Source organism: Lissotriton helveticus, chromosome 12 (genome assembly GCF_964261635.1).
Source record: "Lissotriton helveticus chromosome 12, aLisHel1.1, whole genome shotgun sequence".
Lineage (NCBI taxonomy): Eukaryota > Metazoa > Chordata > Amphibia > Caudata > Salamandridae > Lissotriton > Lissotriton helveticus.
This window is the reverse complement of record NC_136073.1, coordinates 288,377,062-288,390,633: the sequence shown is the minus strand read 5'-3', so window position 1 is coordinate 288,390,633 and position 13,572 is coordinate 288,377,062. Positions and strand designations below refer to the sequence as shown.

Here is a 13,572-nt window from a genome sequence, read left to right as displayed (position 1 = left end):
TTTAAATTGTTTGTATAAATTTATTTGTATGCTTTTATGATTTTTCGAAAATCGAATAAAGCTTTTTGAAATGAAAAAAAAGATAACTGAGGGGCTGATGGCCCCTCACAGCCCTAGGCCCTGGTGCCACTGCACCTGCAGCACCATTGATAGCTTTGCACCTTGTAACCAGGTAGTTATTGGAAAGGAGTTGAGACACAGGATCTAAGGAGAAGTACCCTATCAGGCCTAAGTCAATATCGGTCTTGTAATGTCCACCCTCTTCATACAATATAGTTATGTATTTTTTGTATGAAGGTATGTATTTTTTGTATGAAGGTATGAATTTTTTGGGGTCATTCATAATGCCTGTTGCATGTGAGAACAGAACTTCGCTTCCAGATATTCGGCATGAGCCGAATACATTTTTGACTCCTTCCCAGATGAATAGTTTGGTGATGCTTCATCTGCTACAGTCATCGGCTGCAAGAGCTCGCGTGAAGAGAGAAGTAAGAACTAGCTGACCGAGCTGTTAACATGATACAATAAATAACGGAAGCAGGCACCTGTTTGTGTGCTTCTGCATTTGTAAGGTGCTGGAAGAGGCCTGATATCTCCCATCAAGATGGAATCAAAAGGCACATACTGAGATGAAAGAGAACACATTTTCTCAAGCTCTTAAAACGGTAAACCTTTGCCCAAAATATAATCATTGTTACAAAGAGCCAGGCATTCTCTTTATGGGTCATTTGTTACTTCAAATAGGAGTACAAATAATAACAATCCTCTGATTGCTTATGTTTATGAGGAGCAGAGTTAGAAGGTCCCAAGTTGCATCCCGTATACCTGTGTAGGTTGTCTTTGTGATGGTGGATTTACCTACAAGGATGGTAGATTTCCTAATAGGGTCGGGATAAGGAGAATTTTCATTTAGGTGTGGTTTTCAGATGTAGGTTTTGCAATTGTGTGCACATATTGTTAGGGGGTTACTAATGGGTGTCTATTGTTTCTTTTGTGGAATTTGGGCGTGTTGTTTCAATGTGCCCCACTCTTGTCTTTTTTTCATTGTTCTTTGTGTCCTTGATAGAGGGCTTTCATAGTATGTCCTTGAGAATGTTAACACATTTTGTGTGAGTCTGTCGTCTCAGTTGTTACGTCCAACCTTACTATATTGTTACTTGGGGAGTTGAACCACTTGGGCACAGCAGTGAGGCCATCCTGACCCTGCTGAGGTTTTGGACTATGAATTACATATGCATCTTACCTGTAACTCCAACCTGAGAAATAACTATGTTAAGTCTAAGGGCCTGAGTCGAGTTCTCTATTCTGCATGACGTCTACACTTAAAGCACTTACAAAATGAACTTTCTTCAAAAGTCTTTTGGAGTGGATATCGATTTTTATGTAATAGAAGGGGGTTCCCCCGGGGGATTTAAGGATGTTGGCAGGAAAATTAGGGGAAAATTACAACAAAATAGAAAACAGCAGACCCTGCCAAAAAACAGATATCAAGGTCCCAATAGGGATCCACAAGATTGTATATGGGGTGACATTAGCAAATCATCTGAGCCATAGACTTTACTGGTATTTTGGATATATAATCCTTTTATTGTTTTTTTATGACTTTTTTCTGGTTAATTATTTTTGTGAGATACATTTCATATATATACATTTTTCAAGACCGATAAAACAAAGAATAATAACAAGTATATATGCAGAAAAATTAGTTAAAATATATGAAGTCGTTCCTCACACTCGCTGTATACACAAAAACAACTCACACACACTCAAAAAAAACTCATAAATTCATTCACTTTCTCATTCATTCAATCAGTGACATACAAGGGGACACCCCCGATTGTCAAGGAGTAGAAGAATAGTGGTTTGGACAGGGGTGTAAAATATGAACGCAGGGTGGATGGAGGTATATAGTCCACAAGGACTATGTTGCTGCTGTCCAAAGGGTTCACGCCGACGCGCGTTTCGGTGTTTAGATGCCAATATAGGCCACACCTTCTTCAGGGCGGGGGTGTATAAACGCAGAGAGGGGAGACACACAAGTGAGTGGGTATAGGTGATATCGTATTCACGTTTATATTAGTTCATCAAGGGTAGTCACTCCAAAAGTTTTCTTAGTTGATTATTCGGAGGTTTCAAATATTATCATATAGAATCAGTTGTCTTTCTATATCATCACCTGAGATTTCAATGCTATATCCGTCCAGTCTTGAGGGATCAAAGTGTTTTACTCAAAGATCGTGGAGCTATCTGTTCTGTTCCTGTGTAGTCCTTCGGTGATAAAAATTTAACTAATTATCAGTCCATAGTAGATTAGGGGCGGGAGGGAGGTCGGCGCTACGGTCAATCTTGCGGTCCTTCTATTGGAGGTATCACGCCAGAAACGTGAAAGGGGTACATAAAAAAAAAAGGTTTTCGTAGATAGGAGGTTTGGGCCGCCGAGTAGTTAGGAGTTTAGAGGTCGATAGGATAATCTCTGCGATGTTCCTACGCACAGCTTACCAAGAAAGAGATGTTCGTAGATAGGTGGTTTGAGCCGCCGAGCAGTTAAGAGATTAGAGGTCGATAGGATAAATCTTAAAAATATTCGCAGATGGATAGTTAGAGCCGCCGATCCCGTCCTCGTTCCGATGTCAAACAGGATACAGAGAGCTTGGCTCAGATGATTTGCTAATGTCACCCCATATACAATCTTGTGGATCCCTATTGGGACCTTGATATCTGTTTTTTGGCAGGGTCTGCTGTTTTCTATTTTGTTGGATATCGATTTTTGACAGGTACAACAGGATATTAATTATTTTATAACTAGAAATGAGGGTAAAATGACAGCCAGACCCTATAAATTCAAGTGACTTGAGAGGTAACCCAGACAAAGGCTGCTTTGCCCCTTGTATCCACTGGTTCAGACAGGTTCTGACAGGTGACATGTGGGCTCTGTCTGTGTTAAGGCTTTCCTCAGCTAAGGATCCTCTTTCAAAGACATTCGTAGGCGATCAGCCAGTAAAAATGCAGCATTATGGTTATGCACACGTCTTTCATTCACACTATCCGATATTGTTCTATATATAGTAATTTACCCTTACTGACGCCATGTTGTAACTCAGTCAAGAAGTCTATCACACCGTATCCCTGGGAACTCCCATGTGTCTACAAACAACTATGAATACATAGTCGGTGCAGGAATAATTGAAGAACTTTCAGGCAAATGTTTTTATCCAAAACACACTTACTGGAAGGACGAGACCGCGGAGTGTGATTTCTCCGGTCATGGCTACATCGGAACGCACCAGTCGTCCGCTGAAAAGTGAGGCAAGGCAGGTTACTATAGTAACCCCAGCAGATGGTCCGTCTTTGGTAACAGCTCCAGCAGGGAAGTGCAGATGGATGTCGGTGTTGTCAAGGAGATCAAAACTTCCCGACGCTGGAAAAACAAAACACATTTGGATAAAGACGTGTTTTCTTGGATGTTTTGGTTCTCGAACGAAAGTTGAAATATAATATGAACCTTTTTAGGATCTGTATCCCTGAGCTATACAGAGCTAAAATGTAGTCACTTTCAAATTAAATGTTTGAAATGTGGTTTCTCAAACAAAAATTCGTCCGTATTTACAGATCGCACTGTGATGTCTGCTGTGCAAAACTCACCTCGCGCCTTACAAAGAAAGAAACTTTGTACAACTGATGATCAAAATAACAAGTCAAGTAGGCGTCCGAGTGACCAAATATGCACCTGTGAATCGCTGCTAAGGAAATCCACTGATGGGCTTACATTTGAAGGGAGAAAAAGAGCTCTCAAATCTCAAGATATTTGACAGAGAAGGCTTAAAAAACATTCTTCTACTATTACTGTGCAAGAAAATGACGCCCCCCGGGCTTAGTTGCGCGTTAACAATTGTTTTTCATTCATTTTCATTCATTCATTCATTAGTTTACTGATCAAAAGAAAGGAAACTTATTTAAAGGGGTCATCCAGTTTAGGAAAAAACAGTCCTCTTTGCTAGAACTCCACCACATTGAGTGAAAGGTAAGAAACCTCTTTATTGAGAGCAAGCAGGAGACTGCAGTCTCCACAGTAGCTTCCACCACCTGTCCCCAACTCCCCCACATTCCAGAACCTGTGGCATCCGGTTACCTAGGTACAGGTAACCAGCATACCAAATCTCCCTTCTTTACACAATAATAACAAAGATTTATTTATGTATAATGTACACTTGAACCAGAGCACTGTAAGACAGAACACTGTAGGGAAGAAGACCTCCTACTTATACATTTACATATAACAAATTCCTAACAGGATACATTTCTTTAACACATTTACCAACGGTTTCACCTCACTAAAGGAAAGAAGAAAATGGGTATCGTCTAATAGTTATATAAAAGTAGAGTTCCCTGCAAAACAAAGTTAATAAGACCAACCACCATTCCCCTCTTTAGAATAATAACTACATAACATAGCTCTCAAATCTCTTAGGTAGCACTACCGGTCTACCCTTGCGTGTTGCAACTACACTACCGGTCTGGGCTGAAGGTGGCATCACAGGACTACTCGCTGGGGCCGGCACGAATTGGGGTGGCGGGGCGAGGGCAAGGGGATGTAAAAAAATAAATAAATAAATAAACTTACCTGATTGCTGCATCTCTCCTTCGCGTTGGGCCGGACAGGAAGCACCCAGGCTTCCCTAAGGCAATCACAACGCGGCAATGCAGCATTATGATTGATCTGAGAGCCATGGTTCGGGGCTCAGACAAGGACTGGGAACCTGGGCATGTTCTCCACCCAGGTGCATGACTGTTTAGCTGGCCCAAGATGGCCGGCAAAACATTTATGCGCACTTACAGAGTGCCCAGGACTCTTCCCCCTGCTCTGTGAGCAAAGCAGCCCCACCCTGCAAAGCTGCTGCAGCAGGAAAAAATAAAATGATAACATGGAGTTAAAACCATTTTATTTTTCCATTATTTACACTGCTACAAAGCAGTAGGACGACGCTCCTCCTCCTTAGCGGAGGAGCAGTCACTGGGACTACTTATTCCCTCTTCACTTAAAGGAGAAGCAGTTCCTTTTCCACCTGCCTTTGTTACCCCTTCCCACATCCAATCCATCGACATTGGTGCACTGGTATCCTTAGTCATTTTCCAATCAAGGATTCTATTGCTCCTAGCCATTCTACTAAAATACCATCGTTTTTTGTCACTTAAATGTGCTGACTTTAAATAAAAATTTTCTACTTGCATGGGTTGTGAAAATTTACTTTCTCCGTATTTAGTTTTGACACCTCGTTTTACTTTCTAGCCAATCTCTCGGTGCTTAACACGTTCCATGTTGCCGTCAGCCGTTGGACGTCGCGAGCGCTACCTCGCTGGTGCTGCGCACGTCCAACAGCCGACGCAGCCCCGCCCGCTCTTTAGAATGCCCGCACCGCAGCGGAAAAACCGCCGCGGTTAAGGCGTTAATATACATCTCTTGCACTGTGTGTCTTATCATAATAAGTCTTATAGACTTTTTGCATCTTCTTTAAATTAGATTGCACCACAGCAGGAGACCATTTATTGCATACCTTCATATTGTTCCAAGCTAGATTACCCTTGGTAAAGGGTTCCCTCCCTCTCAGGATCCTGAACGGACTGTAACCCGTGCCTCTAGATGTTATTCTAAATGCCCAAATGGTGCTGTGTAACTCCTTCACTCTGCCTTTGCCTGCATTAATGGATGCCTGAACACTACCCATCACAACCCTGTTAAAGAGTTCGACAACACCATTCCCTGCTGGGTGGTAAACAGGGTTTCTTCCCAATAATGCTATTTCTTCTAAAAAACACATTCATATCTTCCTGAAACAAACTGTGGTGCCTGAGAGCAAACAGATTTAGAACCAGTTAGTCTAATACCCATGGCTCCACAGACTGAAATATACAGAACAGGTGTTGGTAATTAGCCTTCAGGAGGGCAGCGGAAAGGCTGAAAGGGGGCCAATTATGAGAAACTGGCAGGGATTATTCACCGGGGAAGGGAGAAAAGGAACAGACAGCAGCACAAAGAGCTGCCTTACCAGCTTTGACTTTTGAAGTCTAGATCCAAAATGGGGATCCCAAGAATTGAACCCATTCATTCACAGAGCCACCCAAGACTTTTTAGTGTATACCCGCAGGATTTAAAACCAGTTCCAGCAGTGGGAGAAGGGATGATATGTTAAAGGGATGTGTCTGAAAGTGATCCCCAGGCTCATGAGAAGGAAAGATGTTTAGGGGCATCTTGAATGAGAGACTTGGAGAAGTGTTGCAGTATGTTGGGAAAGGAAGTGCTAAAAAAGGAGGTGGTTCTTCAATAGGGAAGTTACTAGGATTCTGTGTAGGAAATTCTCCAATCACTGGTTAGAACTCAGAATAAGAATGCACCTCACCACCACTTCCTCACAATACTTCTGGTCTTGCAAGAACAGTATGAAGGGGAAAGAAGATTTTGACTGACTGCTGGAATCAGAAGACGGAAGGACTCTTGACTCCTGCTGGCACCTAAGGACCGCAATTGCTTTCCAAGAGTCAAGTGACATGCCTCCTAATGCTGCTACAAGACATCTAAAAGAAGAAAGGCCCTGTGTTTTCAAGACTAGCCAGCTGACCACTTGAGGCCTGGCCCTCAGAGTTCCCTGGCTGGAGACAACTCTGGTGCCTGAAAGATCGCTTTGAAAAATTGGGAGCTGTAGGAGAGACCAGACGAACAAGTTACTTACCTTCGGTAACGCTTTTTCTGGTAGATACAATATCTGCCTGTGGATTGCTCACCTTGTAGAATATCCCCTTGCGTCAGCAACATTCGGAAATTCTTTTTGTAGCTTCGCGCCGACGTGGACGACGTCACAGAGGCACGACACCGCGCGCGACTCCGCTGACGTCACCGACACCATAAAAGGCCCACGCCGGCGTGATGACATCAGTTCCGCCCTTTTTTCTGTGCCTTCGAGGCACACGGACGGACCGATGACAGCACATATATACACAGTATACACAGTACACAAATGTTAAGATAACACACACAGTGTGAAACCAATGCAGGAAAACAAATTGCAATAAACATTTCCTTTGACAAGAAAAATATATACATTACAGTAACTCAGGCATAGAAGAGAGGACAACAGGGAGGCGATCTACCAGAAAAAGCGTTACTGAAGATAAGTAACTTGTTCTTCTGATAGATACATCTGCCAGTGGATTCCTCACCTTGTGAATAGAGTCCCACAGCAGTCCCCACTCCCGGAGGAGGGTGTCCACTCTTCTATACCAGAAAGTCCTGGAGGACAGAGCGTGCAAAAAGGCCCTTCCTCCTCACTTCGGTATCCAAGCAGTAATGCTTCGCGAAAGTGTGGAGGGAGGCCCAAGTCGCCGCTCTACAAATATCCTCAACAGGTACACCCCTAGACAAAGCAGATGTAGAAGACTTTGCTCTAGTAGAGTGAGCTCTTATACCCTCTGGAGGTTCCTTACCCGCCAGGGCGTAGCAGATCTTAATGCAGAGGATAATCCATCTCGAGAGCCTGCGCTTGTGCACCGCCATCCCCTTCTTGCAGCCAGCAAATCCAACAAACAGCTGCTCATCCAACCTGAACTCTCTTGTCCTGTCCAGGTAAAAGCTCACCGCCCTCTTAGGGTCCAAGCGGTGAAGTCTCTCCTCCTCCTTGGAAGGGTGAGGGGGAGGATAGAAGGTAGGGAGGGTAACGGACTTCCCCAGATGGAAGGGAGTTACCACCTTAGGCAGAAAAGCAGCCCTGGTCCTGAGAACCATTCTTTCAGCATGAATGGACAAAAATGGGGGCTTTGTACTAAGAGCTTGAAGCTCACTTACCCTCTTTGCCGAGGTAATTGCCTCTAGAAAAAAAGTCTTAAAAGACAAAAGTCTCAAGGGACACTTGTGTAAAGGTTCGAAAGGCGAACCCATCAAAAAAGTAAGAACAAGGTTCAAGTCCCATTGAGGCACAATAAAAGAAGTTGGAGGAAATTTATTGGTAAGGCCCTTAATGAATCGTAATACAATAGGAGATTTAAACAAAGAGGGCTGGTCCGGCAAACAAAGGAAAACCGATAAGGCCGACAGATAACCTTTGATAGTTGCCACCGCAAAACCCTGCTGGGCCAAGGAAAGTGCAAATTGAAGTATATTGGACAAACAAGCCCTTAAAGGATCAACGGACTTCTCCCCACACCAAGCAACAAATTTAGACCATCTATAAGAATAAATGGACTTGGTGGAGTCACGCCTGGCCGACAAGATGACATCCACCACATCGTGTGGGAGAGAAAAGGAAATCAGGTTGCCCTGCTCAATCTCCAGGCATGAAGGTGTAAGGTCTGGAGGTGGGGGTATAGAACCTGCCCCTCCATCTGGGAGAGGAGATCTGCCCTGTGAGGGAGACGGAGTGGAGGGCACGGGGAGAGGTGGAGAAGATCTGTGTACCACACCCTTCTTTGCCAATCCGGGGCGATCAATAAACCTTGGGCCTGGTCTTGGCGAACCTTCCTCAGAACCCGAGGAATCAAGGGTATGGGAGGAAACACGTAAAGGAGTTGAGAGTCCCAACTCAACTGAAACGCGTCCCCCAAAGCTCCCTGCATCGGAAACTGGAGGTTGCAGAATGACGGGCAGTGAGAATTCTCGCGAGTGGCGAACAGGTCCACCCGAGGAGTCCCCCACGTCCGAAAGACGTGACGAACTACCTCTGGATGAAGCCTCCACTCATGGTCGGCGGAGAACTGCCGACTGAGACTGTCTGCACGAACGTTCAGAACTCCGGCCAGATGATTTGCCATCAGACAAATCTGATGGTCCTGAACCCAGGACCAGAGACGCAGAGCCACTGCGACCCCACTCCTCCCTGCTTGTTGACATACCACATCGCGGTCGTGTTGTCCGTCAGGACTTGAACTGACTGACCTCGAAGGGAAGGGAGGAAAGCCTTGAGCGCCAGACGTATCGCCCGCAACTCTAAACGGTTGATGTGAAGCAACCTTTCCTCTGGAGACCAAAGACCTTTCACCTCCAGATCCCCCAGATGAGCACCCCACCCTAGAGTGGATGCATCCGTTATCACTGTGGCCACCGATGGAGGTAGTTGAAAAGGCTTTACTTGTGACAGATTGCCTTCCACGCTCCACCAAGACAGATCCACTGCAGTTTCTCTCGAGATCCTCACTGACTCCCTGAGATCTCTGCTGTGCTGATACCACTGCCTGCGGAGGCACCACAGGAGTGCCCTCATGTGCCAGCGTGCATGGTTGACCAACAGAATGCAAGAAGCCATCAGACTGAGCAGATGAAGGACCTTCAGGACTGGAACGACCGCTCCATTGTAAAATAAAGGAATCATTTCCTGTATGTCGCGAATCCTTTGTGGAGGAGGGAATGCATGACACACAGTAGTGTCCAGTACCGCACCTATGAACAGGTTGTGCTGGGAGGGCACCAGGTGAGATTTGGGTACATTTATCGAAAAACCCAAACTGTGCAACAACTGAGTTGTCCCTTGCAGATGATGGAGCACTATCCGTGGAGATTCTGCTTTGATCAGCCAATCGTCCAGATACGGGAATACCGATATCCCCGATCTTCTGAGATGTGCAGCCATCACCTTGGTGAAGACTCGAGGTGCAGTAGTAAGATCAAATGGAAGGACCGCAAACTGGTAGTGTTGCGACCCAACCGTGAAACGGAGATACTTGCTGTGCGACTTCAGGATGGGAATATCAAAATACGCATCCTGAAAGTCGATTGACACCATCCAGTCTTCTTCCAGCAGCGCTTGAAGAACCTGTGCAAGGGTGAGCATCTTGAACTTCTCCTGCTTCAGGTAAAGATTCACGATCCTGAGATCCAGGATTGGACGAAGTCTACCATCCTTCTTGGGGATCAGAAAATACAGGGAGTAGCATCCCTGAACCCTCTCCTGCTCCGAAACAACCTCTATCGTACCCTTACTGAACAGTGCCAGGACTTCTTCCTGCAGGAGCAGCAGGTGGTCCTCCAAACAATAACCCTGGCAAGGAGGGTAATCTGGCGGAAATTCCCGAAAGGGAAGAGCATACCCATTCTCCACGAGATTGAGAACCCAATGATCTGATGTAATCAATTCCCAATCTCGCAGAAAATGGGTAAGCCGACCCCCCCACTGGACTCACATGATCCGGAATGGCGGATCTAGGGCTGCTTTGCTGTGTTGGCAGGAGGCTGGGAAGGGGAAGAGGAGGAGGAGGAGGAGGCTTCGCGACCTCTAGGACGAGCTCTTTGTCTTGCCCTGTACGACTTGTACAGTGTATTTTGCAGCTGCTGCGGCTGCTGCTGTGATTGTTTATAGGCCCGAAAGGAAGATCTGCCAAATCCTCTGAATCGCTTTCCAAAAGAGCCCCTGGTCTGAAGGCCCAAAGACTTCGCTATCGCCCTGCTGTCTTTAAACCACTCTAAAGCAGCGTCAGCCTTCTTACCAAACAATCCTGACCCATCAAAGCGGAAATCCATCAAAGCAGACTGAACATCCACAGAAAATTCTGAAGATTTCAACCATGCAGCTCTCCTAGTGGCCACTGATGAGCCCATCACTCTCGCCACTAAATCAGCCGTGTCCAGCCCACTCTGGATTACCTGCCTTGCCGCAGCCTGAGTGTCAGAAATCACCTCCTGAAAATCCTTTCTATAGTTCTCAGGAATTTTAGGCACCAATTGTTTGACGGAATACATCAAAGCATGGATGTATCTACCCATCAGGCAAGTTGCATTTGTAGACTTTAGCGCCATGCTGGCTGAGGAAAAGATTTTCTTTGCCGCCTGGTCTTCCTTCCTTGTTTCTTTTTGAATGAGTACAAGCTTATATAGCGCATGGCTACCCGGAGGCATCCCAGCGCTTTAAACCCAGAAAGTACAACACCACTCAGTGAAACAAGAAGGTCTTCAACCGTTTCCTAAAGGCCAGATGGTTTGGTTCGAATGTTCTCAGGGAGATGATTCCAAAATTTAGCTGCATGGAAAGCGAACCTTCGGCCACCCATACATGACCGCTTAATCCTTGGGACTGTCAGCAAGTTGAGATGGCTAGATCTTAGAGCTCAGAGATTGATGGTGGCAGAACAAAGGGTGCAGGATGACGGGCCATTATTAGTTATTGACTTGTGGGCCATACACATGGCTTTAAACCAGACCCTTTCCTGTACTGGCAGCCAATGAAGAGATCGCAGAGCAGCCTTAGCAGAACTGTGTCTAGGCACCTCCATGAGAAGACGGGCTGCACAGTTCTGGACGGATTGTAATATTTTAATAGTGCCCAAGGGTGCACCCAGATAGACCACGTTTGCATAGTCCAGTCGGGAGAGAATAAGGGACTGGACCAGCAGGGGGAAGTGTCAGAACCTTCCTTAACAGCCTGAGCATGCCGTAACAAGTCGAAGCAACCCTTCGAGCCTGGACTTGAAAACCCAAGGTGGGATCAAGCCAAACCCCAGGCTCTTAATTTGGTTCTTCGGGATAGGGGGAGGACCAAGACACTTTGGCCACCAGGGGTCGAGATTAATGGGGGCCTTGTAGCCTAAAAGCATAATTTCGGTTTTAGAACCGTTGAGCTTAAGGAAGGAGGAGTCCATCCATTCAAGAACCTTGGTAAGACAAGGGGACAACTTATTTATCCCAGAATCCGCAATGTCCCCCCTCGCAAGGGAGACGACCAACTGCGTATCATCGGCGTAGGTGACCAACTGAATTCCCCGGGGAAGGACCATGTCAGCCAATGGCCTCATGTAGATATTAAACATGGTAGGGCTCAATGAGGATCCCTGGGGAACCCCGTAATGCAGAGGAAGTTGTTTCAATGATGATAGGTCATCATGGACTGAAAAGGTTCTCTCCGAGAGAAAGGACTGGAGCCATTTGAGGGCCATCCCTATGACTCCTACCTTCCGCAAGCGGTGAATCATGAGAGGGTGGTTTACCGGATCGAAGGCTGCGCTGAAGTCCAGCAGGACCACCGCAGCGCAGCCTCCGGCATCCACAATTTTCCTAGTTTGCTCCACTACCGCGACCAGAGCGGTCTCTGTCCCCTGCTGAACTCTAAATCCAGTTTGGGTGGGGTGAAGGACTCCCTCGTTCTCAATGAAGGAAGATAATGCAGAATTGACATGTTTCTCTGCAATTTTGCTAAGCCCCGGAAGCAGAGAAATGGGTCGATAGTTAGACCAATCTTCCGGGTCCAGGCAAGGTTATTTTAAGAGTGCCTTGACTCTAGCCTGCTTCCACAGAGGTGGAACCACACCTGCAGCCAGGGAAGAGTTGATAACGTCCCTAATAACCGGGGAAACAGTCGATGAGACCTGTTTAAGGGCAGATGGAGGAGCAGCATCTGACGGGGAGCCGGACTTAAGGTTCCTAAGTAGTCTTTCTACCGTAGGTAGGTCAAGTACAGGGAAGGACTCAAGTACTACGGGAGGTACAGTTCAGGTCAAAGAGGAGGTGGATTCGGTATTATCAGTAGGGAGAAAAGCTGAGTAAATATTGGCCACCTTAGTGGCAAGGAAACAGGCCAAATCATCGCAGCGTTTCTGGGGATCATAGGCTTGATTAGAGGGACGGGGAGGGGGTGACCAGGGATTGAAAAATGTTAAACATTTCCCTAGGCGAGTTGGCGGCAGCAGTAATTTTTCCTTGGTAGTAAGAGGATTGTGCAATTTTTAATTGGTTCTTATATATCCTAAGTGCCGATCTATATTCATTCTTGTTGTAAACTGAGAATTTTTTTCTCCATTTCCTTTCGGCCCGCTTACAGCATTGTTTAAACCTCTTTAATTCAATGGAGTACCAGGGCATTTTATTAGGACCAGTGCGATGGCATACTTCTACCTTAGGGAGGATGAAATCTAAGGAGGTCTCTAGCCACTTGTTGAAGGCAGCATTAGCTATAACAGGATTATCACAGATAACAGGGAAAGACTTATTCAGGGTTAATACCCGGTCGTCCAAGGAAAGTCTGGACCAGGTCTGACTCAGCTTCTTAGATAGATTGACTGGATGATTAGGGTCGGGGGGGGGTCCAGGTGAATGCGAGCAACGCGTGGTCTGACCAAGGGACAAAAAGTGATTCAACCCAGTTAATATCATCAAGATTGGTAAAGAAGTGATCAATCAAATGTCCCGCTGAGTGGGTCGGTCCAGAAACAATTTGCTTGAGATTTAACATCCCTAATCCTTCCAAAAGGTCATGCGCGGGAGGGGCCGCTGGTTCATCAAGCTGTATATTGAAATCACCTAACAAGGAGAAATTGGAGGTACTACTAATAGTATGGGTAATCTTATCATGGAAATTATTACAAAAGTTTTTGTGTGCTCCCGGGGGTCTGTACACCAAAATCCCCGAAAAAGTGCACGTGGGCGACAAGGAAATGGCAAACGCCATACTCTCACACTCAGACTCCTCCTCCTCGTCCGATTTCACGGTCATGTCTGCTAATCACATATCTGGGGGGAGGGCCCAGACAATATCTGGGTCAGAGGCCTCCGTTAGCCAAGTTTCCGTTAGGAAGAGGACATCGGGGTCTCGCTCCTCCAACACC

General features: G+C 46.0%; 1 protein-coding gene across 1 annotated transcript in view; it reads right to left on the bottom strand.

The window, feature by feature from the left end:
- LONP2 (lon peptidase 2, peroxisomal) overlaps positions 1-13,572 on the bottom strand; it is a 796,271-nt gene that overhangs the window by 85,759 nt on the left and 696,940 nt on the right. Inside the window, exon 14 of the mRNA XM_078670264.1 lies at positions 3,228-3,418. Coding sequence (XP_078526390.1) covers positions 3,228-3,418 — 191 coding nt within the window. The remainder of the gene's footprint in view (positions 1-3,227; positions 3,419-13,572) is intronic.